Source organism: Chlamydotis macqueenii, chromosome 21 (genome assembly GCF_036417535.1).
Source record: "Chlamydotis macqueenii isolate bChlMac1 chromosome 21, bChlMac1.mat, whole genome shotgun sequence".
Classification (NCBI taxonomy): Eukaryota; Metazoa; Chordata; class Aves; order Otidiformes; family Otididae; genus Chlamydotis; species Chlamydotis macqueenii.
In genome coordinates, this window is record NC_141576.1 from 7,251,000 (window position 1) to 7,275,059 (window position 24,060).

Genomic DNA, 24,060 nt, shown 5'->3' on the forward strand with positions numbered 1-24,060 from the left:
TATATTTTTTACAATATTTTCCTTACGGTTTGTTAATTAACTGCCTTTTATTGTTGTATGGTTTACACTGGTGTAATAAGCTTTTACAGTACTTACACTTTTACTCTGTTACCTACTTTACTTGCTATCCAGTTAAACCAGAAAAAAACCCAATAAAAACAAAATAAATATCATAATTACCTCCATCATTACCACTGTTACCTCCGGCTCCACCACCCGCTGCTGGCCCCGCTCTGCTCAGCGGGGTGGGTGCCTGCTGGGGGGGTGCTTGGGCTGGGGAGGGGGCTGGAGACCCCATGGGTGGCAGGGCTCTCCAGAGGAGTTAACCAGCGGGATCAGATCCTGTCTGGCTCCTGCCCTGCTCGCCCTGGCCCTGCCTTTTCAGCCCAGGACAGGCAGTTGCCCCCTGCTTCCCGAGCTCCCATGTTTTACAGGTGGGGGGCTGCACCTCCCAGACCCCAACAGCAGCTTGGAAAGGTCCCACTTATCCCCTGCTCCTAATTTTTTAGGGTAAAGCAGGACCTGCCTTGATCTCGCCCTGTCTGCCTTCACTTCACGAAGGCCCCCAACCCTCATGGCGGCCCCAGCGAGTCCTGCGAGGCAGGGAGGGCAATGCTGGGGGCAGCATCCCTAGGGAGAGCCAGCGCTGCCCAAAACGGGCCCCTCCGCATGGGGTGGCATCCTTGGCACAGTTCACCCTTTGGACCTGATGGGGATGAAGCCTGACTAGACGGACTCTGGGCCTCTGACGGGCTTTTCTTTCCAACACAGATGCTTTGGACGCACGTGGAGGACAGCCAGGCGTGCACCCCTGGGGGACGCTGTCCCCTGAGCAGCAGGGCCGGGAGACAACTGAAGGAGAGAGTTAAGACCCTCTGGGGGAATGAGCCCCCTCCCTCCTCTCTCTCTCACCCTACTTTTAATTACTTCTTTCAAGTTTTCAGCTCCTTTGCCCACTGCTCAAACCTCAGCACGCTTTGAAAAACAATTAATCCCAAACCCCAGGCTGAGGAGCACGCTGCCAGCAGTGTTAAACTACCTCAAAGCACCCAAAATGCTCCCAGAAAAAAAGGAAGATGGTGGAAATACCTAGCGACTGCAAATGCAGCTTGGAGCTTTGCAGGTTCCCTTCCCCCTCGTCAAGCATTCCTCGCTTCCCCAGCAACGCTGAGGCAAAGGGACACAGCACAATCTGCCTTTGCCGTGCTGAAACCCCTGCGTGGTTTCCTGAGAGCATAAAACATCCTGTGTGACGAAGGCCAGGCAGCCGCATATGCAACTCTCCAGCCCTGCCCTGGCTCTGCGCAGCTGGGTCTCCGAGGATGCTTTCCCTGCCAAATCCCACACCCTACACCCAGGGTTTCTACCCAAACCCGTCACTGCAGCAGCTCATCGGGGCGAGTGCTTTATCTCAGCTCCGACAGTCGAAAGAATCCTCATTGGTTTCCTGCTCTAACCCCTGCTAGCATCCAGTCGACTCCCCAAAAGGATGCGAGATGCCTTCCCCGTATGCTGGCACAGTTGCATTAGAAGCACTACCAGTAACCTCAGGAGGCTCAAAAATTACTCAGGCAAAGTTTTTCTTGCTCTCCTTATTTTAGAGAAGCCTTCAGGAGATGCTGCAATGGCATTCCTGAGACGGAAGGGATGAGGGAATACAGCACAACAGATTTTTTTTTTTCTTTTCCCATTGCGTTTTATTGAAAATAAAAAATAGTGATTGCAAAAATCATTCCATACCACTCAGGTTCCAGACCTTAATTCTACCCATCAGTTATCTGGGCAGCAAAGGACACAATCATTGTGATCACTGGAAAAAACACTTGGAGGCCAAGCGCGGCTGGGAGCTGGGCGTGCTCTCCTTCGCGAGCGCGGAGGCTCTGGGCTGGCAGGCGCCCCAGCCAAGGGGCTTCCCTCACCCATCCCTTCTCTGTTCCCAAGGTTTCCCATCAGCACAGCGCCGCTCTCCATCTGATCCCTATTTCACAGCAAGGACAGCGTTCACAGATTGCATTTCTCAAGGCACACACTTCGACAGACAGAGAAAGGCCACCGGGAGCATCGACACCCAGTCACGGTGGGCGCAGATGTTCTCTGGCAGTGGGGAAGTAACTCTCGCGCTGGGCAGGGATCTCGGAGCCCACACGTCATTTGCACATGAAGAAGAATTTCTTACGGAGAAAGTTGAAACAGCCCGGGATCTGCTTATACCTCCCCTTGGTGGCGACAGCGTTGGACACCTGAGAACAGGAGGAAAGTGGCTGAGGAGCCAGCGTATCTGCCTGGACGGCGCGATCTGCCCGGACGTGTGGCCGGACGCTTACAACACCTGGTCTCCCGCCAGCTCGGAGTATGGGATGAGCTACGCTTTGATCTAAAGGAATTGTTTAGTAGCTTCCTTGGCAAGGATTAAAGCCCATCTTTCCAAAACTATTTCTCATTAGAGAGGCCTCAAAGAGATTTTTGGCAGATTAATGCCAGACGCTTGCTTATTGTTTCTCATTAGCCCTCTCCCCAGTACCTCCAATTAGCACTCCATGAACTGCACGCTCAATATCCTCCTTCCTTTTTTAGATGCAGGCCTCCAAGCCCTGACCCATTACAGCTCTGATTATTTCCTTCATGCCCTTCCTGACTACACGAAGCACGAGGAAATAAAAAAAAAAAAAACAACCAACAAAACCAAAGCATTTACCCGCAGTAACATGTTCAGCAGGTCTTCCGACTGGGCGTATTGCTCCAGCACGCTGTCCAGCGTTTTCACGTACCACGAGCCGCTAGATGTCTCCCTCCAGGAGACAAAACCTTCAGAGAAAGAAGGAGAAAATTATTGCCAAAGCCAGCTGGCTGTTCTTGTCTCACCAAGTTAAGGCCACTCCCTGGTTGCCATCTCCAACAGGGGCAGGTGCCCCTACCCACCCCCAACTTTGCCCATGAAGCTGTGACTTGTTTTCTAATGCCCCCGTACCCAGCAATGGATTCACACGGGCTGCCTCACCTGGGAAAGTTGAGTAAGAGACCAAGATGTCGCTGGGCGTGGGCAAACTGGCCACGGCATCCGGCTCATCGACATTCCCCACAGGAGCCTGAAAAGGAGTTGCGTCCGAGTCCAGGGAACCTCCAGGAGCTTCGTCGCCCGGGGAATCGCAAGCCACTGGAAAGCCTCGATCTCTTTGTTCTGCAAAAAATGGCAAGAAGGCAATCTCCGATGTTCAGCTTACCCAAGCACTCCACGCTCCTGCAGCCTCCGACAGGACAAGACAAAAAGACAGCGACAAAAAAATAAAGGCCCTCCAAGGCAACAAAACTTTTCAGCTCTTCGGCTGCGCCTGTTGAGTCGGAGCCCTCGGTCTGTGCGTCCCCAGCAACCTCATGGCTGAAGGCCTGGAGCAGCCAGCAAGAGAGCACTGCCTGGCCGCATGCCACCGTTACTCCCCTGCTTCTGTCCTGCGTCCCTGCTGTGCAGTAAAACCGTCCCAGTAGACACAAATTGGTACTGCCCTCCTACGAGAGGCTCACACCCGAGTCCTTAGACGGGTGGCCAAGAGAAAGAGAAGACAGCCAGAGAGACAGGTGATGAACGAAACTGGAGCAAGAAGCCAAAGCCTAAGCGCATCTCTGAAGCCTGCTGTTGCCCAGCAGCTGCTTTGCTTCGGGAGCCAAAACAAAGATTCACCTCCACCACAGGCCTGGATGAAGAAGAGTTTGGGTTTTCCTCTCAAACTCGGGCAATGGGACCCATTGAAATAGTTCACAATCTTTTCTATTGGAATGGGTTTTCCGTCCGTTCCGTAAACGCCTCCGGGAAACTGAATATGGCTCGTCTGCAAGAGGAAAATTCAGGAGCTAGTAATGCGGAGGCGAGGCTGCTTCCGAGGGAGCCCGTGCCTGATCGGGTGCTTTGTGGCCTACAGTTACCAGACCGGATCTCGCTTCCTCGCGTTTGTGCGAAGGCCAGGAGTCATCTGAAGCAATCTAACACCCCACGAGCCGACCCTTCCTATTATCCAACTCCTATCCCACCTCCTCCAGCAACAGGGTTCTTCGTCCTCTGGGACAACGGGAATGTCCCGTACACCATTTCCCAAACCCTTGCTCTCCCCTCCTCGTCCCTCGAGGCCTCTGGCTTGTGATACATAGCGTCTCCCCATCAGCGCTGGAGGGACTGAACATCCACAGTACCAGGGCCAGCGCTCTCTGGCCATCATTCCGATCTGATCCAATATACCCCTGCTTCCAAAACGGAGAACACGTGGCCATGGGCAAGACTGGATCAGGTTACACCGGAGAAGCCCCCGTTTTCTTTAACCCCAGTACGAGAGTGAAACTCCATGCGCCACAATGCGACGGCAGAACGGCCATCACATCACTCACCACCGATCGCTTCCCTCTCACCCAGCGTGCGACTGCAGCGCAGGGAATGAACCCCTTTCCCCGGGGGGCAGCCTGCCCAACGAGCGAAGGGAGAGACCCCACAAACTCACCTGACACCCATGGGAAAGGATGACCACGACGCAGCAGTCCAAGGCGCTGTGGTCCTGCCGCGCCAGCTTCTGCAGCTCTGAAAGCATTTCCTACACGGAAAACATCACGGTAAGAGGATTTCAAACCGTACCTCCAGCACGGATCACTGCCACGCCCTGCTCCTAGCAGCCTATCGCGGCTGCACCGCTCAGCAGGATCTGGTCGATCTCTCTGCCGCTCGCTGTCCAGCAGAAGCGTGACAGCACACACCCACATACAGGAGGCAACAGCCATCAGCAGAGAGCAAGTAGTTCTGCGGTTCTGCCCTTATTTAATGTCGGCGGCTCTACTTCCGCAGATTTCTTGCCTCACTACTTCCTCTTTACAACACACCGATGTACACCACACGGCTCTTCCACACGACTCATCCTCCTAAAGGCACCGCTTCTCATCTGGGGCCGCTGGGTGAGCGGGGGCCCTTGTTTTACTTTCAGCAGCCGCTCCGGGTGACCGAGAGCCCTGTGCCGCTCCGGGTGACAGCCGAGGCCTGTACAGACAGGGCAATCGCACCCACGGCTGCACGCAGCACAGAGGCCATTTCTGTCTCACAGAAACACAGCCTCGCCGCTTCCCCGACAAATCCCAACTGGGAACCACAGCTCAGGTAGAAGAGTGAAAACGTGCGGGCTGGGGCTTTCGTTTGGGAAGGTACATCCTGTAACACGCTCCCCTCGCTCCCGGGGGCTCACCTCTCATCCCTCGCGTCAGCTGGACGTGGCTGGCCTCACCTGAGCCCTGAGATCCCGCTGAGTCAGGACGTCGAAGCGCAAGGCCTTGAAGCGTTTCTCCAGCTTCTCGCAGTCCACGTCGGAGCCGTCTCGAGTCGACAGGTCCGAGTCTCTACTGAAGTTGACATTGTTGAGGATCAGGCAGCGTCCGCACGGGTCCGCTTTCAGCTTGTAAACCTGGCAGGCACACATCACAATTAAACGCTCTCTAATTGGGAGCGCTCACCAGCTAATCCAGCCAGACTCGTGTGCTGCTGTGTTCACAACGCTCGCTTCCCTGCACATTTCCCAACACACCAAAGCACGCTGCCCGCGCTCGGTACTGTTTTACCAGCTTCTGTTTCTCAACGCTGCCATTACAAAGCCTCAACGCTGCTTTGCAGACAACACACGACTCGGCGGTGCCTTTGGAAATCACCGGTTGCCTTGCTGGAAAACTGTTTAGAGCCGCGCCACGTTTTTTTGTGATACAGCTAAGGAGGAGCCAGCTAACGACTGACCCGCTCCAGAGCCGATCGGCCTTGTTACAGCGGCGTCGCCCTCGCAGCCATTGCTCAGATAATCCAGAGCAAGACCCGGCTCTCCCGGGGCTGTTTACCGGTAGCCACCCCCAAGGCAGCGAGCTTTTCCATTATCAGGAACACGTTTGGCCTAACCAAATGCTAACCAGATCGCGGTTCCTCTCGTCCGCAGCCGGACCTACAACACACAACAGAGACGCAGTGCTTAGCTCTCCGCACTCCATGGCTGAGACGTTACACTCGTTCCCTCCCAGAATTAATGCCACTCCTGCCCTCTCGCCCATGATGCGAGGTGGCACATCCAAATTCCCCCTTCCCACCCTGCCACGCACTGGAAACGAAGGTTTGGCACCCTGTCTCTCTGGAAGAGCCTGGGACATGGCTTACCCCGGGCTGGAGCGGGAGGTGTCCAAGGTCTTGTGCTCTCAGCTTGGACCGGGACGGACAAACGTTCAGGGAAGTTCGGACCTGTAATGACACAGGACAATCAGGGCTCATCTTCTCCCCTTTCTGCGTTCACGCCACAAGCAACCAGCCCAGGATCCCCAGAGGGACCTGAACCAAGAGCCGCCTGCCGCAGCGACCCTGCTGCGAGGCTGTGATACAACACCGTCTCCGTGTTCCCCTTTTCTGGGTTTGACAGACGACGCTTTCTCTTTGCAACCGCCCAAGCTGGATCTGCTCACGGACTGAGCAGAGCGCACCACGGTGAGGACGTGGCAAAATCCGTTCTCACCTTTTAAAAAAAGCTTCTGCCACCAGAAAGCACAACGTTCTCCCAATGTGTAGTCACCTCGACAAGCCACGCTCCAGGATAACAAAATTCAGGACTTCACAGACGGTGAGAGGGATCCCAGCTGCCACCCCTGCCCCGCTGCTGTTTGCCCAGAAAACCACCGCACCCCCAACACTTACTTTTCTTAAGTTTTTCTCCAGGTAGGTCCAGCTCAACAGGCCTCAGGTCTATCAACTGTTGCGACGCAGCCGGCAGGCATTCGCACTCCTCGATCAGCATGTCGGCGAGGTCACCCTGCCCCGTGTCCCGCAGGATGGAGAGGAACACAGGAAAAGCCCGTTTCCCTCGAGTCTCCAGGTCGATGATCAGCTGCCGGGCTTGCTGTCCTCGGCTGCCGGCGCTCTGCAGGGGAGCAAAGCCCAGGACACAGCACGTTCGCCCTGAGCCAAGGCCCTTCCCGCTGGCGCTCAGAGAGGGGAAACCGTGGGGATCCACACCGAGCGCGACCAAGACCCAGTGGACACCATCACAGAGACCCCCAGTAGCCTCCTGAACCCCAGCCCTGACCCCGCTCCAACCCCCGCTGCCTCCAGCGGGGCAGGCTGAGGGGACACAGGGCCCTTGGGCCTTTCAGCGGGGCTGAGGGGACAGGAAGGGCCTCTGACTGGGGACGAGGGGACAGGAGGGAGCCACTCCCCAGGTCTGCCAGTGGCCTGAGGGGACACGGGACCCTCCCTTGGGGCCTGTCACGGGAATGAGGGGGACGCATGGGCCACCCCTTGGGCCTGTCATGGGAGCTGAAGGAACAAGGTGGTCACAACATCAGGCCTGTCACTGGGGCTGAGGGGACACAGGAGCCTCCTTCGGCCCTGTCACGGTGGCCGAGGATACACGGGGGCCACCCCCCAGGCTTTTCCACACTGGGCCTCCCTCCAGGGCTGTGCCCAGAGTCAGGGGACACAGGGCCCTCCCTTGGCCCTGTCACTGGGGCTGAGGGGACATGGGGGCCACTCCCCTGGCCTGTCACCCAGGCTCAGGGACGCGGGACCCTCCCTTAGGCCTGTCACCCGGACCAAGGGGACACGGGGCCACCACGCCGGGCCTGTCAGCGAGGCTGAGGGGACGCATCGGCCACTCCTCGGCCCGTCACGGGGGCTGAGGATACGCGGGGGGCCATCCCGCAGGCCTTTCCCCGGGGTAAGGGGACACAGCTCCTCCCTCCAGGGCCGCCACCCGGACCGAGGGGGCGCGGGGGGCCGCCTCCCGGGCCCGCCCCCCCCCCCATCCCCGGGGCGGAAGGGAACGGGGGTGGGGCTGCCCCCGGGCCCGAAGGGGACGCGGTCCCGACCTGCAGCTCCTCGACCATGGCCCGGGTGAAGAGGCCGCGCTCCTCCAGCGGCTCCCAGAGCGGCGCCACCCGCAGCGCCGCCACCAGCCGCGCCCTCCCCCGCCGCAGCGCCCGCCGCTGCGCCTCCTCCATGGCGCCCGCGCGCCCGGCTGACCGGAAGCGGCGCCGTCTCTATGGTGACGGCGGAGCGGGCGCGCCGGAAGCGGCGGCGCAAGGCTGGGGGAGACGGTGAGGAGGGGGCGGGAAGGGCGGCCCGTACCGGTCGCCGGTTTCACTCAGCGCCGTTTCTGCGTCTCCGTGTCCGGTCCCAGCGCTGGGAGCCATGGGGCTGGGGCGGGCGGGCCTGGCGTGGGCCGCCGCCCTGCTGCTGCTGCTGCTGGCGGCGTTGGGAGCGCAGGCCGCGGCGAGGGATTTCGACCCGTACGGCGTCCTGGGGGTCGGCCGGAGCTCCAGCCAGGCCGACATTAAGAAGGCCTACAAGCGGCTGGCCCGGGAATGGTAGGTGCCTGCCCTCCGCCCCGCGATCGACACGGGGACACACGGTGTCGCGTCCTGTCGCTTGGCAGAGCTAGGCCGCTGTGCTCTGCGGAGGTGGCATTCGCCGCCTGGCCTGGCCCTCCGAGCTGGAGGAGGCTGAGCAGGCGGAGAGCCCTCCCGAAGCCAGGCAGAGACCTTCACCTGGCACTCCAGGCCCTAAAACCCTCCCAGAGCCTGGCTGTGACAGGGGAAAACTTCTCACCGCCTCTGCCGGCATCCCGGTCTCGGTTTGACACATCCAGGCCCAAGGGCAACTCAGCCCCTGTGCTGAAGGGAAACGCTCTGGGTGCACAGGTGCTCTGCCCCTGGTTTCAGCGGTGTGCAGCAGGTGCGAGGTGTTGTCTCAGAAAATAGTCTGGCCCAGAGCTTTCAGAGCCTGCAGAGCTTTGCCTGAGACAGCCCTGAGGGCTGAGGCAGGAGGCATTTTACAGGAGGGATGTGGGAGAGATGTAGGGCAGCCACTGAGGGATGCGTTGCTGCAGCAGGTAGGAAAGAGACGCACTCCCTCGTCCTGGGCTGGGCCTGTTGGTGAGGGATCAGACCGGGGGACAGGGCTGCAGGGGCAGGGCCCGGAGCCCGATGCTGCATTCAGGGTTGAGGTTGGGGTAGGGAGAGCATGCGCTGGGTATAAAAGCTGCTGTCAGCCTCAGGGGAGGCCGCTGTGCGCCCTAACTGTCCACATCCCGCTCGGCTCTGAACGGAGGCTGATGCCTCGCCATACCCCCTCGGGGAACTGCTGACCCCCTTTTCCTCCGGTTCTGCCTTGTAGGCATCCTGATAAAAACAAGGACCCGGGAGCAGAAGACAAATTCATCCAGATTAGCAAGGCCTACGAGGTAACACGCTCTTCTTTCTACACTCCCGCTGTCATTACAAGTTAAGTGACCTTATTTTTCCATACGGGGCTTTGTGCTTTTTCAGCGTTCGTCTACTCAGGAAAGGTAGAGGCGGACACTACCGACCAGAAATGTTTCCTCCGCTTTCTCGACAGAGAGCCGCTGGATGACTCCATCGTGGCTTCTGTTGCAAACATTTTGCCACAGGTCCACCCTGTTCTGCCTCAAAAGCCTCAAACGAAGGAGGAGTGGGCATTCGCCGAGCCCCGCAGAACTGGGTGGCCGGCTTGTCCCTCTCACACATACATATAAGCATTTTGGGGATGATGCAAGCAATGTTCATCACCACAAGGCTTTAATCGCTTCCAATTATTCTTTGCATAGTAGTTATTTGCACATCGCTCCCGCGTGGCTCTCACAATTGGCCGCCCCAGTTTGCGGCGGCTGACCCGATGCTTCCATGGCAAGAGAGATGAGCCTGCGGACGTAAAAGCAAATCCTCATCTCCCAGCCAAAAAAAATGACGTTTCTCCATGGGCCTTCCGGCTGCTCGGTAAAACTTTTTGGCGCCATCTGATACACTGAGAAAATCCTCATGGCATTCGAGCGGGTGTCAGCAAAAGCCGCTCCACAAAAAAGCGTTAACGCTCAGGCAGCTTGGCATTCAGCAGGCTGAAGGAGTAATTGGTGTCAGGAACAGGCAGAGCCATCTTAACTTGCAGGCTCCTTTTCTTGGGCCTTTGGCTTTTTGTATCCTTATTTACCACAGCAAGCCTGGTGGCGACGTGATGCTTCCCTTTTCCTGCCGTAACGGCTGCACCTTCCCTCGTGGCCCGTCCTTCCGCAGCTGCAGTTATTTACTGAGGGATTCCTGTCAGGGCAGTTCCCCCGCACCGTTTCACTTCTCCGTTCTTCTGTCTTCCACTTCCAGATTCTCTCCAACGAGGAAAAGAGGGCAAACTTTGATCGCTACGGAGATGCCGGGGAAAGCCAGGGCTACTCTCAGCACCAGCACCGCCAGTTCCACCACTTCCACGAAGGCTTCTATTTTGACGAATCCTTCTTCCATTTCCCTTTTAACTCGGAGAGGCGTGACAGCTCCGACGAGAAGTATTTGCTCCATTTTTCCCACTACATCAATGAAATCGTGCCAGATAGCTTCAAGAAACCTTACCTCATCAAAATAACCTCAGACTGGTGTTTCAGCTGCATCCACATCGAGCCTGTGTGGAAGGAAGTCGCTCAGGAATTGGAGGCGCTGGGTAAGGACGGAGTTTATTCCGTAGGTTTCCTCCAGAGTTTATCCTACTGTTTTCCATGTGTTACTAACGTCGTAATCAATGAGGCTACGTGTTAGAAATGAGGAAAATAGCTAGCTCTCTATCTCTCTAGATAAATCTGAGAGTTTTAAATACAATTTTCCAGGGATGGGAAGAGGAGGAAAGCACAGAGTTGGGAGGGGCCGTCCCAAGAATAAGTCCCGAGCAGGATGCCAGGCAAGGGAATAGATCTTCAGCCTCCATTTTCTACCGTGCGTTCTGGATCATGGGTGATCTTTCACATTAACCTGCTCTCCTTTTTTTTCAGGAGTGGGAATCGGAGTCGTTCACGCTGGGTACGAAAGGCGCCTCGCCCATCACCTAGGTGCACACAGCACCCCGTCCCTACTAGGGCTTGTTAACGGGAAAATCACCTTCTTCCACAACGCTGTCATTCGAGAAAACCTGCGGCAATTCGTGGAGAACCTTCTACCGGGGAACCTCGTAGAAAAGGTACGCTTCAGTAAGAGTGTCGCGCACTGCTTCTCCTGTCTGTCTGGATATTCATCTCTCCTTAGCTGTTTCAGTGGCTAATCTGTGTAATTCGGCCCCCAGCCTCTCTAAGTCGCAAACGCGAGCAGATCTGATGGAGCCTGGGGAGGTGAGGCCTTCTGAGAGCTGTAATTACAGCTACAAACCCTGGAGCTCTCAGAAGTGATCGTGCCATGCAGCTTCTCCTTGAGAAAGGATTACTCACGCTGCTACGCAGTTACGCCGGCAACTTTGTGTGCCTGCTGCTATCCCAGCTGCAGTGCCCCACGGCTGCTGGAGCCATAGGAAAGTTACCCCTGGGTTAGGAATCTGTGACCGGGCCCTACCTGCCTGCTGGATTTCGCTTCCCTTCTCTGTTCTTGGGGTTTCATCCAGCTAACTAAGGACCGCTTGCTAACTTGGTGGCAGTGCCTGCTAAAACTCAGCCATGCAGAAACCCGTTGTTTGTTTCATCCAGTTTTGATTCAGACCTGGAGTGGCAGCGCGAGCCCTTTCTAAGTTCTAGGTAAAACTTCCCACTAGCTAAAAAATTCCTGCATTCCAGAGCAAGGTGCTCCGTTACTGCTGGCAGAGTCCTAAAGCACCCCCAGCCCCGCTTTCAGTGGGATGGGGCTGGGTCAGCCCCCGTAGCGCTCTCACCTGCCTGGAGCCTTGTTCGCCTCACTTCCTTTTCCCTTGGGGTCTTCAGCAAGGGCCGCATTTCCCAGTGACATTCTCGCCCCAAAAGCAGGGTCTGCTGTCCCTTCCGGCACCGAAAGGAGCCATTTCGCAGCCTGGCATTCCTCTAAACCAGAGCGTGGGGGCTGCTCTTCTCCCTGTGGGCTCCTAAAGGAGCTGTGCTCTCCCTTTTCTCTCCTTCCTCTAGGTCAAAGGGCTACTGCTGTTGAAAGGGAGCAGGGTTGATGGAGCTCACAGGTGCCCGTTAACCCTTGGGCTTCCCACCATGTATAAAGCAGGCGGCCTCAAGGAATGGTTGTGCGCATGAAAGTGGCATCGACAGAGGATGCCAGAGCTAAGAGGGTCGGTAGGGGTCAAGACTGATAGCGTTAATTACGTTTCTGTATCAAAAAAGCACAGATCAGACAAACCTGTTGGAAAGACAAAGCCCCAGTCTGCTTTCTGTAACACCCAGGCAGCTTTTTCAGGCTTGGTTCTCCCTCAGACTCCTAATTGTACAGCCTTGCACGCGTCTAACAGCTCTGAGGTTGAAACTAATGTGCTGATTCTATTTCAAGATTACAGATAAAAACTACATCCACTTTCTCTCCAACTGGAAGAAAGAAAACAAGCCCCACGTCCTCCTATTTGATCACATGCCCGTTGTGCCATTATTATACAAGGTAATGACATTTCTGTCACTGCAGTGTTGACTTGCTAATAAATCCAGCTGTTCCAAAGGAAAATGCTGCACTGCTGTGCACAGAGGCGGTCTGACGCCTCTAAATACAACTGACTGGTTTGTAGGAGAACCAGTTGATTTGTGCTGGTCAAAACAGCCAGCCAGCCGGCCGACCGCCTTCATTAGGAATTTGCTCCTCTGCCCCACCACGGACGTACCCTTAGAGGATGCGAAGGTGCAGGTGCATTTGGGAGGTAGCAGCAACAGAGGCGTGTACCTAGCTGGTAAAGCGCAGGCTCCCTGCACAATGACTAGGAGAAGGCAAACAGCAGTTCGGCACGGGAGAGGAAGGGCTTTTACCTCTTGCAGCACGTTCTCAATGACATTGAAAGAGCGGGAGGTGTTCTCAAAGCAAAGTCACCGCAGGCACTCAGGGCAGACAATGTTGTTTGCTCTCTGATGTCAACGCGTGCCGGTGCTTTCTTCTCGTCCAGCTGGCTGCCTTCGCCTACCGCGATTACTTGTCTTTCGGTTACGTGTATGTCGGGCTCCGAGGCACTGAAGAGTTGTCCAGTCAGTACAACATCAACGTCTACACGCCCACCATGATGATCTTCAAGGAGCACATCGACAAGCCCGCTGATGTTGTGCAGGTATCGCGCAGTCCTCTCTGAGAGCTTTGGTGAAACAGATGCTGAGGGTTTTCTGACCGAGCTTGCGATGAGGGGTGGTTTCAGGGTAAAGAGTGTTCCTTCTCAGCAGAACATCGGGCTTCGGCAGAGAGCAAATGTTAGGAGGGAGGAAGCTCAGGAAGCTTCAGCTATGGTGTCTGACCTTTTGAGGAGCATGGCTGCAGGCAGCTTCTCAGTCTCAGCGCTTTAAAATGCCTAGGGTGACTTCAGCGAGGGCCTTGATGGCTGGTTGCCTTTCCCTGGGCTTCAGACAAGACTGTTGCCACACCTTTACTCTCCTCATCCTGCTCAGCTCTGAGCTCTGTTTTATTTTTTGTCCTCACCAGGCACGAGATATGAAGAAGCAGCTCATTGACGACTTCCTTTCCCAGAATAAGTTCCTCATGGTGGCCAGGCTCACGAGCCAGAGGCTGTTTGCAGAGCTGTGTCCCGTGAAGAAGTCTCACCGACAGCGAAAGTAAGGCTCTGCGGGTGAAGCGTCCCCCCGTTTTGTTCCCTGAGGCTCTGGGGCTGCTCCTAAGCCGCCTTTTGTTCCATTCTGAGGGAGGAGGGAAACGACGCCATTGGATCGTGCTGGGGATCCGCACTGTTTGCTAGGTTTCTGGCTCATCGGGATCATTCTGGCCAGCGGAAAGGGGACAGTCATTTCCTCTTGCTGTCAGAATGGCTCCTAATCCTCCATCTCGTTGTGTTGCCCAGGCACTGTGTGGTCTTACTTACCGGAGAAGGTGATAAGTTTGCGGAGGCTTACGAGGCATTTTTGACTTTCGCCGTGGCCAACACAAAAGACACACTGAAGTTTGCGCACATCTATAATGATCGGCAGCCGGAATTTGCGGACGCCTTGCTGATGGATGACGAGAAGTACCGGGGAAAATCAGCTGTGAGGGTTTCCTTTTTTTTTTTTCCCTCCCTCCCTCCCTTCTTCTTTTTGTCTGTCATTCCAGCTGCCATCACTTTCTGTATAAGGCTATGGTCCGACACCCAATTCTGGGCAGTGATGTGAGGCATCACTGGGCAGTGATGTGTGTCTAGAAAAACCTGCCTTCCTCTCTGACACTGGCAATGTTATTGGCTCGTCCAGGTGGTCATTTTGGAGAGACGCAACAACGCGGGGAAGGTTGCCTATAAAACCTTGGAGGAGGCCTGGCGAGGCAGCAAAGAGGACAACTTCATTCTCCTGGATCTTCTGGACCAGCTGAGGACGGACCCTGGCTTTCTCTCCTCAGAGACTGTCCTGGTGGACTTGAATGACGAACTCGCTCCTGTAAGTGCATGGCCTAACGACCGCGTGACCTTTTCTGGATGGTCCCGTTACAGCCATTTGTGGGCGTTATTTTTATTTTAAAAGACTCTAGCAAGCTTTCTCGCGCATGAGAGGGAGCTCGTGGCACGCTCTGAAGCTGCTTCGGTCCAGGGTGGCGTTTAAGGGGCGGGCGTCCTGTCGGAGCTCTGGAGAGTGAGTTTGTGATTTGCTTTTTTTGCTTTTTTTTCTTTTTAAACAGATGTTCCTTATCCGATGGCTCTACTCCGTGCTGGACTATATCTCAGACTGCTGGGACAGTTTGTTTCACAGTAACTGGTACGGGCTGGGCGGTAACAAGTTTCGACAGGGAGCAGGATTGCTGTTATCCTGTTCAGATGCGTAGCAGAACCGGGTTCCTAGGAACAGGACTTATCAAAACACACGGGTGCCTGTATTCTCTCAAGACTTAGGTGAAGAGCGGTGGCACCACCATGATGTTAGCTTCTGCCTCGAGTACTGGGTACTTTGGCCTCAAGGCTGTGTGTGCACATTACGCTCCTGAAAAGACGCATCTGTTGCTCTTTTCCGCTGCTTCCCTGCACCTTATTTCAAAATGGATGCGGTTTTGTCCTCCTCCTTTTGGGTGGCAGCAGGACTGTGCTCAAAACCTCTATCATCTCTAAGAGCCCAAGAAATGAGGCGAGTTTCTGGGGAAACCGCATGGTATTATTCCTTGAGGTAGACGGGAACTGAAACGCGTGCAGAAACCGTGCAACTCACCAACCTGACTGCCCTTTGCAATTCTTCCCCTCAGGCGAGAAATGATGCCGCTGCTGTCCTTGCTCTTCTCTGCGCTTTTCATTCTCTTTGGCACCGTTATTGTTCAGGCTTTCAGGTGAGTGCATGCCAAAACGTCCTCGGGGATCGTACAGTCCAGCCAGTAGCACCACAGTCCAGCCTGAGGCCTTTAACACACACGAGATCATCTTCCTTCACAGCGATTCGAGCGATACAAGGGACTCCCCTCCCTCTGAGAAAGAGGAAACTGCCGCCAAGACCGAGAAGAATGACGCAAGCTTCAGCAAAGAGAGTAGCAGGTTTCCTCTCTCATTTCTCCAGAAATGCTTTCTGCCGATGGGCTGCTTGGGGAGCATCTGCGCAGAGCGCGTGCGCACTGAACATTAGACGCAGAGCAGAGAAGCACCAGAGCTGCATGGACATAGTGCATCACTGCACGGGGCGGCATGGGTGTGGTGGGGTGGGTAGGAGCAGTGGGCAGCCAGGACTCAAGCCAGCAAGCACAAGGGCGCACACAAACTTTGTTCTTAAGCAATTCCCACTGAGTTTGGCCCAGGCCAAACTTTCCCTTGGGGAACAGTACAGGTCTGACCGACCTGTTGAGAAAGATCCCAGTCTGGTTCTGGCACCGATTACACTGGCTGTAGCTCCAGGGCACAGGGACGGCTCAGCATAGAGGGGCGGGGAGCGAGTTCACGGCTTTGCCGTCCTCCGCCGCTCCCGGTCCCTCGTTCTCCTCTCACTCGGGCACTCTTTCGTTGCAGCAGGATTCCCAAAAAGGGCTTCGTCGAGGTGACTGAGCTAACCGACATCAACTACAACAGTAACTTGGTGCGCCTGAGGCCTGGTCACATGAACGTGGTCTTGATCCTGTCCAACTCGACCAAAACCGCCCTCCTCCAGAAGTTTGCCCTGGAAGTCTACACTTTCACAGGGTAGGCGGGGGCCCTCGCCTGGGTTTCTCTGACTGTTTTAACCACTTGCGTCATGCCGCTCTGATGACAAGTCAGGAGCCGTGCTGGCTCGACTGCCAGGAGGGAACGCTTCTGGTGAGCAAAGTGGCCTCCACGCTCATTAGCGGCAAAGAGCCTCCAAGAACCAAGCGCCCTTTCCCGGGCCGTGCTTGGAGAAGGTGGCCAGACAGTTCTGGCACCGTTGCCACTTTGGCTGTACCCGCATTTCAAGGAACAGAGAGCACAACAGTCCTGCACAACAGGTAACTGTCACCTGTGCTAAACTGGATTAAAAAAGGGGTTGTGGTGACGCAGCTCCGCGCCTGCCCTTGTTTACAAACACTTACCTATCCAGTAGGAACGCAGCCTGACTCGACAGATGTGCTAATCCTGCTTTTCCTCTCCTCTTCCCCCAGGAGCAGCTCTCTTCATTTCTCCTTCCTCAGCCTGGACAAGCACCGAGAGTGGCTGGAGTACCTGTTAGAGTTCGCGCAGGATGCGGCCCCCATCCCAAACCAGTATGACAAGCATTTCCTTGAACGTGACTACACGGGCTACGTCCTGGCTCTGAACGGCCACAAGAAATACTTTTGTCTCTTTAAGCCTCACAGATCGGGGGATGAGGGGGGAACCCTGGCATTGTGTGAGGATTACGATTCCTCGCTACACACGGAAGCCAGAGGGAAACCCTCCTGCAGCCCAGGATCTAGATCCCTTAAAAACAAATTACACAAGTTGTCCTTTTGGATGGAACGCCTCCTTGAGGGCTCCTTACAGAGGTTCTATATCCCCTCGTGGCCTGCACTAGACTGAGGGCTTTTACAGAGATTCTAATGGACAAACTTTTTATGGAGATGACAAGGGACAGCTCTTCCCAGGAATACGCAAACAAGCGTGACGAATGGACCTTAGGTTTTAGATGAACTCGCCTAGGGCCGGCGACTAGAAAATACCTCCCCGCGTCCGGAGCCCAGGAGCGCGGCCAAGCGCACTTCAGTTCCCTCCACCGACTCCTTCGTGTGTTTGGACGCTGTACTACCGAAGAGCCAAGAAGTCCGGTTGTGTTTTTTTTTTTTTTCTTCCCTTTGTGTCCTGCCGCATCTGCTTCCCGAGTCACCCCCGTTCCATCTCTCGCTTACCTCGGTTGAAGGCAAACCTGTGACCTCTCTGCTGCGGTGACTCGGACCGGACTGAACCGAACGCGGCCAGCGATGCAGGTTGGGTCGTGGTTCTCTCTCCCCTTCCCCATGTGCTTAGCCCCACGGTGCATGGTGTAACGCTGGTGAGACCCTGCCGACCCTCCCAGGCCCCGCCTTTCCAACAGGCCTCCTCCCACCAGGCAGTCATACGTTACTAGCTTTCCCCATGGTAAGTGATCTGCAGTACGGTCAGGAGCATCTCCTGCGTAGCAGCCTCATAGCTGGGACTCACCTGTGGTGCGGGCACGTAGACGACCTGCATGTTTCGTGCTCCTCGCGTCCTCCTTCCGCGTGCAGCTTTACTGGCTGAACCATAACCGGGGAGGGAAGGGGTTTTGCACAGCCGTAAATTCTGCAATGGTGTTGAGCCATTTACATGTCCCATTGATCAGTCAGACGCCTTTCTGCTTCTGCCAAGTTTAGACGATGTTCCTAGAGCCATAACTGTGTCCTCACTGTAGGCGTGAGCTGCTATGAGCCAGTAGATGCGCAAAAGAAACTCTACCTAGCTGCTAGGGAGCCGGTCTGGGCTCCTTCCCAACACCCTTACATCTGTAGTACAAACCAACGTGTCTTTGAATCAAGGAACCTAATTCTTCCACGATTGTATTCTTGACGTGTTGCCCCAGAAGTGCTGTATCCTCAGACAGCCGCTTACGTGTGAAACTCCTTTTGCTTTAGGCCTGGGTTTAAGATGCTCGGTTGCAGCCTCTCACCTCTTTCCTTCTGGCCACAAACCTTTGTTTCTCAACACGTTGGCTGCTGCCTTGGTTGGTTGGTTGTTTGCATTGGGTTTTTTTTGTCTTTTTGCACTCAGAGGTCCGTGGGAAGCTAGAACGGTCGTTGAGTGCCAGGTTGGGTTTATGCTTTGCTCTAGCAGTGCTCCCACAGCCACTTTCATCATCGCGAGGGGAAAGTGTGGCAGGAGGAAGGCGAGCAGCAGACTCGCAGCTGCTTTGCACTCTTCCAGCACTACAGCAAAGCAGTGGGGTTTCTCTTCGCGGCCGGGACTGAAATCCTGCAGGGCTGCTTCTTCCTTTTCACTGCTCCAGGGCAGACACCGTCGCCCGGGCTGTACTTGCTGCGCCTCCTCTCGCCGCTCTGCACGGGACCCAAGCCCCCGCAGCACGGAGTTGCCGTTCGGCTGCAGCACTACCGAAGCACGGCGGGGGCTGAGCCTCTGAACCTGACGGCAGAGCACTTGGTTGAGCACGTGGCGTTAATTAAAAGCTCACTCGGCCCTTGCTGTTTTAGTTACCATCTTAGCAGAGCAGCCAGTTAGGAAGTGCAATGCTGATCTCTGAGCTAGCTGCCGATCCCATAGGAAATCCAGGAACGCTCAGGTCATTTTACTGCCCAGGTGACCTAGCGGCCCACAGCCCCTTGGCTCGCTGCGTTCCCCCCCACCCCGGGAGCAGACTGGCGTGCTCCCACCACCACAGGTATCTCCATATGTAACGTACTTCCAAATAAAAGCTACGATGCTACCAACTGACCCTACCTGAGGTTACTTACTTTTAGCTCAGCAGACTCGGGGACACAGCGTGAATGAGGAGCTAAAGTAGAGGAAAGGAAGGAAGGCAAGGTCTTCTCCCTGCCAAAGAACTGAAAGGGAGCGGGAACGAAACGCTGGCCTGACACTGCTTGACTTCATTTTCATTTGGCTGGAGCCAACGCCATGGCGCTCTTTGTGCTTTTCCCACAGCTTGCCGTGCAGGACGTGGCTAGAATACGGTTGTAGCCCAGCGGGAGGCTCCGTATAACTCCATAAATTTTTGCAAAAGCAACTCAGAATACACTCCTGGGTCTCTGCCGTCTCCTCAGCTAGGCAGAAGCCAGGAGAAAACCCTTGACATTTTATTAAAAAGTGCCTAGTTGCGCTACAGCGAGGGATTTCAGCCCTGCCCGAGTAAGAAGATAAGGCCCAACGCCCTTCAAAATATTGTTCACGTGCTGCATACCTGCTGGAATCCTTTTTTGATTTTTCTTTTTAGCACAGGTGACCTCCCCTCTTAGACTGAGTTTTGTGGAAGGAGCACTTGCAGCAGTCCAGCACCAGCCTCCCAGTGTCTGGCTGGGCGCACGGCTCCTGTTTAGCTCTGACTCTGCCCTTCGCTGCTTTGAACCAGGTCAGGCTAACTCTGTTTGTGTGGCTGTTTTATGAAAGCTCTTCTTTCATGGGCTGAAGCAAATGCCAAACTGTTCTGAACTCCTCACTTAGTTAGCCTGGCTGTCCGTTGAGGAGCACGGGATGCTTGCTGTCTCATAGAAGAGCGGGGTCGGAGGCTGCTTACGCCCAGGATCCGTCCACACTCTCAGCGGTCACGAGCCGTCACCCCCAATCATTTTCTAACCTGCCGCCTTTGGCGGCACTCGACCCATACCATTATGTATCATCAGCGAGACGCGTTTGCAATTCAATTATGCACAGGGTGGTTCGTAATCCAAAGAGAGAGGAAAGTCAGTCCTAGTGCACTATCCTAGCGAAATCCGAGCGATCGCCCACCGCTCAGAAACTGAAGCAAAGGGATACAGGCCCCCAGCCTAAGGGTGGGCCCAGAACACCTCCCTGGACTGAGCGTGGGGGGCGACAGCCTGCCAGGAACTAGTACAGGAACGCAGCCTGAGATGTAGGACTGAAAGCTAGGCACATATTTTGCACTTTTGATACCGGGAGGGGCGGGGATTAAGTTATTTGGCAAACTTGTCTTTTTTTATTTTTGAGAATTTTTTTTTTTGTATTTGTGAACAGGCACTGATGTCATTTTGTTTTAAGACAATTACAGATGCGCAACCAAAATAAACTATTTTAATGTGCGATGAGGTGGCTCTGTGTTTCCATTAAAAACTGACCGCACCCTCCGCGTCACCTCAGAAATTCCAGGGGCGATTAAACAGCTCCTGCCATTGGAGGTCCCAGCCAGAAATTCCATCAAATAGCCCCCTTACTTGCAGAACGAGCCCCAGGCTGCCTTTGGCTGCCCTCCTTTCCTCTACGTTCTTTGTCCTGTTGCTGCGTCTTAATGTCAGAAACCTTTTACCCATGAGAGTTTTGCCACACGCCCCTCAGGCAGGTGAGTAACCCCAGCTGCGAGAGCAGAGGCCAAACACCGTTAGCCCCATCTTTTCCTTTCCCAAGCCAACCCAAAAGCTACAGCCATCTGTAAATGGGCTGTCCAAACCCATCTGCTGCCTACAATTTCTCAGCTTAAAGTTACCTTTTCTAGCGGTAAATGGCATTTATTCCTTGCTGCAAAGCCCGCGTTCCCTGCAACCAGTCGAAGGGAAGAGGACAGGGAAATCCTCGGCTGGGGTTGGAGCTGGGGCAGGTGGGAGCTGCCCTCATGTTGTTTTCACTCCGGGGAGAACGCAGAGCATCTCAAACAGCAGGTTTGCCCCCAGGAGGGCTGTGTTACCTAGGAAAAGACAAAAAGGGGGAAAAAAAACAAAACCAAAACAAGCCATGAACGCCCAACCGCTTTCACTTACGGCAGTCAGCCACCCCCTGCCAGGCACACGTCTCACTCTCAACTGTCCTTAGACTCACCGGAGACATCATACATCGGTGCAACTTCAACAAGGTCACATCCCACTACATTCAGCCCTTTACAGCCACGAATGATCTCCAAAGCCTAGGAAAAAAAACGGATTTGGGATCAAGATAGACATCTGACCTAGCGGTCTGGTCGGGGCTCAGTTTTCTGCTTGTGCAGCTAAGGAAACCCAGCCTCTACAGACCAAATCGCATTGCTTCAGCAGTTCCTTGCCTCATTACTGCTACGAAATGTTCCTCGGTCTCCCTAACCCTTTGCTTTGCAGCACATCCTCCTTCAACAGGAGCAAAAACATCCCCTTCCCACCAGGAAACAAAGCCACATCCCCCTTACCTGCGCAGGCGTGAGCCCGGCTATCTCCGGTGTCCCGGTGCCTGGGGCGTACGCGGGGTCTATTCCATCGATATCAAAACTGATGTACACCGGCTTGTCCCCCATCTGCTTCCTCACCTCCTCCATCAGCGGCACCAGTGACTTCCTCCAGCACTCCTCAGCCGGGACCACCCGGAAACCCTGCACAGACACGCAGGACTTGCTCAGGGACAGGCGGGTGAAGTGGAGCATCCCCTGCCCTGCCGGAGATTTCTGCCAGGATAGATCCTCAGCCCAGGGCCAAGCTGCAGAGGTGCGCCTTGAGGCAGCCCTCCGCTCGCTCCCGCTTCCTTATTCTCCGCTCCACTAATGGCTCAGTGCACCAGAGGAGCGCACATCCCGTGAGACAAGCTGCCAGCATGGGACAAGACACAGAAAAGATGTTTCTTGTCCTGCCAAAGCTCAGGGAATATTAATGACATGGGAATATTCCTGGCAGAGAGACAAAGCGGTGCACGGCCATCACCTGTGGCTGAGCTTACCTGCTCCCGGCAGTACTCGTAAGGATCTGGGTCATAGGAAGAGCCTCGGATGCCAATCTGGACCACGCGGCTGCAGTCCAGCAGCCCTTCCTCCACGCAGCGCCGGAATGGGGTCCCGTGGTAGATCTTCTCCCCTAGGGCTTTGTCTCCGGTGTCCGTGTGAGCATCCACGTGCACCAGTCCCACAGAACCATGCCTAGTCAAGACAGAGCAGCCACTCTAGTCCCCATCCCATTCGTGATGGCTTTGCCTCCACCGTGGACAGCACACCGGGAGCCTTCCCAAGGCTCCTTCCCATTCTACATCTCCATGTTAGAAACTTACTTTTCTGCCACGGCCTGCAGGATGGGGTATGTTATGGTGTGATCTCCACCTGCAACAGGGAGGGAAGAGGGGTTAACACACTGCAAGAGGTGCTTAGTGCTCCTTACGCTCATTCCCAGGCGATTTCCCCCCTGCCTTGCATTTATCCTGCACTTTACACAGCCCAGGGCTTCATTCCCCAAGGAAAACCTGAGGCTCCTGGGCACAGGTTGCTTCCTCGTCCCTCCTCGGGAGGAGCAGAGATGCATGACTCCGCTGGCAGGGCCAGCCTGAGGAGTGGGACCCTTGCCTGGGCTTTTAAATAGGTGCCTGATTCACCTCCGAGGACACTATAACTGATAATTCACCCCATGTTACTCTATACGCTCACTTCAGTTAGCAATGCCAAGCTGCGACAGCTGGAAACTTGAACACGCGTACAAATCACACCTCATGCAAAGCAGCACACTGCTGGGCACTGGCTCAAGTTGAGGCTTTCCAGAGGGACACAAACTGCTCTTGCTTTGCATCCTGCTCAACAGGACACCAAAAGCACACTGCCGACTGGATTTGTGGTTGGGCTTCAGGCTGTGTACTGAAACAGCCTCTTGGCTGACCCATTCTCCCCTTTTTTGACACAGGAGGCGTCACTGATGGCAGCGATTCCAGCAGTGAGTGTGTAACTGTACCCAGGACTTACCCATTTCACCCATGACTTAGCACAAGGCCCCGTACAGGGGACAGATTTATCATTCACCTTCTACCATGTTCGGACCAAACGAGGGGAGGAAGAGAGGGAGTTTGGGTGAGCAGGGACGCGGTGGCAGTGCAGGGAGATGCGAGGTCCTTACCCAGTGTGAGGGGCACACAGCCGGAGGCCACTATCCTCTGGTAGGACTCTCGGATGAGGCGGCAGGTGTCGGGCAGGTTGTAGAGGTTCACGTTCACGTCCCCGATGTCAGCCACCCGCAGGGAGTCGAAAGGCGCTGCCCCGGTGCTGCTGTTGTACCTCCTCACCATGCCCGACTCGGCCCGGATCTGGCGCGGGCCGAACCTGGGGAGGGAGCACAGGCTGGGAAAAGCTGCTGGGCAGAGTTTCCAATGCCAGCTCCACACATCCAGTGCTCCTCTTGTGGGAGGAGAGCCGTGCTGGCTGGCCAGAGCGAAGCACCAGCTCCCCTGGCACCGCAGTTCACCCTTACCTGGCTCCTGGCCGGTTGGACGTGCCCGTGTCTAGAGGGACGCCAACGAAAGCCGCGTCCAGTCCCTCCGCCGATGCCTCAATGGGCAGTTTCATCATGGAGCAGACCCCCACGGGCCGGGCCACGAACAGGGCACTGGGGGGCATGTTCGACTGCGAGCCCCAGCGGCAAGGGGCCCTGTGCCCCGGGGCTGGGCACCGGAGAAGCCCCATGGACAAGCCAGGAGACGAGTCGGAGGTGGCTGGGAGAGCCAGGGGCCACGGGCCATGGCGTGGGGTGGCTGCTGCAGCAAACACAGACAGCTGGCAAGCGCGGAGCTGCTTGCCAGCCCAGAGCAGGTGCCTCATCCTGTCCCACGGGCTCTGACCCTCTGCCCCACACAGAGCAGAGTGAGGGGCACCACACAGCTTGTTCCGTCTCGGCTCGAGGGCCACAGCCTGGCACAGAGATAGCTGCCTCCGCCGTGCCTCCCTCCGCAGGGTTCAAAGTGCAGCCGGACACCCCGCCGCTCGGGGAAGGGCAGAGATTGGACTCGGGCCTCGCATTCCCCCTCCCAGCCACTCCCTTTCCCCACAGCACAGCCTGCTTCCCGGCAAACACCGGGAATAACAAACGCAGCAGCAAAGGGCTTCAGCTCGAGCGTCTTCAACAAGAGCCTGCCGAGGGATTAGCCCAACAGAGCAAGAGGGACGCGCTGGGAAACGTTCCAGGTTTGCTCCCCTGGGGCATTTGCAGAAAGTAAGGCAGCATTTGTTGCGTTCACAGCGTATACTTTTAAAATGCACTTCACCAGAGCACCGGGAATGCTGAAGCATCATAAAAACATCTCATTAACAAAAGGCAGGCAGTGAAAGAAAACAAAAAAAAAGCCTAACCTCA

At 55.6% G+C, this 24,060-nt stretch overlaps 3 protein-coding genes across 6 annotated transcripts; 1 reads left to right on the forward strand and 2 right to left on the reverse strand.

Annotated features, from left to right (window-relative positions):
- Window positions 1-1,981: 1,981 nt before the first annotated feature.
- CASP9 (caspase 9) lies at window positions 1,982-8,013 on the reverse strand. Its single transcript, XM_086764654.1, has 10 exons — window positions 7,858-8,013; window positions 6,689-6,911; window positions 6,161-6,241; window positions 5,920-5,951; window positions 5,253-5,429; window positions 4,485-4,574; window positions 3,677-3,824; window positions 2,999-3,178; window positions 2,696-2,805; window positions 1,982-2,240 (listed from the first exon to the last, which is right to left on the reverse strand). Exons 1-10 carry the CDS (start codon window positions 7,987-7,989, stop codon window positions 2,148-2,150), a joined length of 1,266 nt encoding a protein of 421 aa, XP_086620780.1. The 5' UTR covers window positions 7,990-8,013; the 3' UTR covers window positions 1,982-2,147.
- Window positions 8,014-8,113: 100 nt separating this feature from the next.
- Window positions 8,114-20,088, forward strand: DNAJC16 (DnaJ heat shock protein family (Hsp40) member C16). 4 transcript variants are annotated; one of them, XR_015260841.1, is made up of 15 exons: window positions 8,114-8,355; window positions 9,164-9,230; window positions 10,162-10,492; window positions 10,818-11,002; window positions 12,277-12,381; window positions 12,875-13,033; window positions 13,399-13,529; window positions 13,772-13,955; window positions 14,157-14,339; window positions 14,578-14,654; window positions 15,133-15,213; window positions 15,317-15,415; window positions 15,881-16,051; window positions 16,486-17,437; window positions 18,974-20,088. XR_015260841.1 is itself a non-coding variant. In XM_010126482.2 (14 exons), exons 1-14 carry the CDS (start codon window positions 8,180-8,182, stop codon window positions 16,880-16,882), a joined length of 2,346 nt encoding a protein of 781 aa, XP_010124784.2. In that variant the 5' UTR covers window positions 8,114-8,179; the 3' UTR covers window positions 16,883-20,088. The 4 variants fall into 4 exon arrangements, 2 of the variants coding, with proteins under 2 accessions (XP_010124784.2, XP_086620654.1); XR_015260842.1 differs by lacking the exon at window positions 18,974-20,088 and having other exon boundaries at window positions 15,881-16,332; window positions 16,486-16,615; XM_010126482.2 differs by having other exon boundaries at window positions 16,486-20,088.
- Window positions 20,064-23,601, reverse strand: AGMAT (agmatinase (putative)). The gene is made up of 7 exons (XM_010126484.2): window positions 23,182-23,601; window positions 22,831-23,033; window positions 22,001-22,049; window positions 21,677-21,872; window positions 21,156-21,335; window positions 20,816-20,900; window positions 20,064-20,684 (listed from the first exon to the last, which is right to left on the reverse strand). The coding sequence occupies exons 1-7, from the start codon at window positions 23,526-23,528 to the stop codon at window positions 20,611-20,613; spliced, it is 1,134 nt and encodes a 377-aa protein (XP_010124786.2). The 5' UTR covers window positions 23,529-23,601; the 3' UTR covers window positions 20,064-20,610.
- Between the last annotated feature and the right edge of the window lie 459 nt (window positions 23,602-24,060).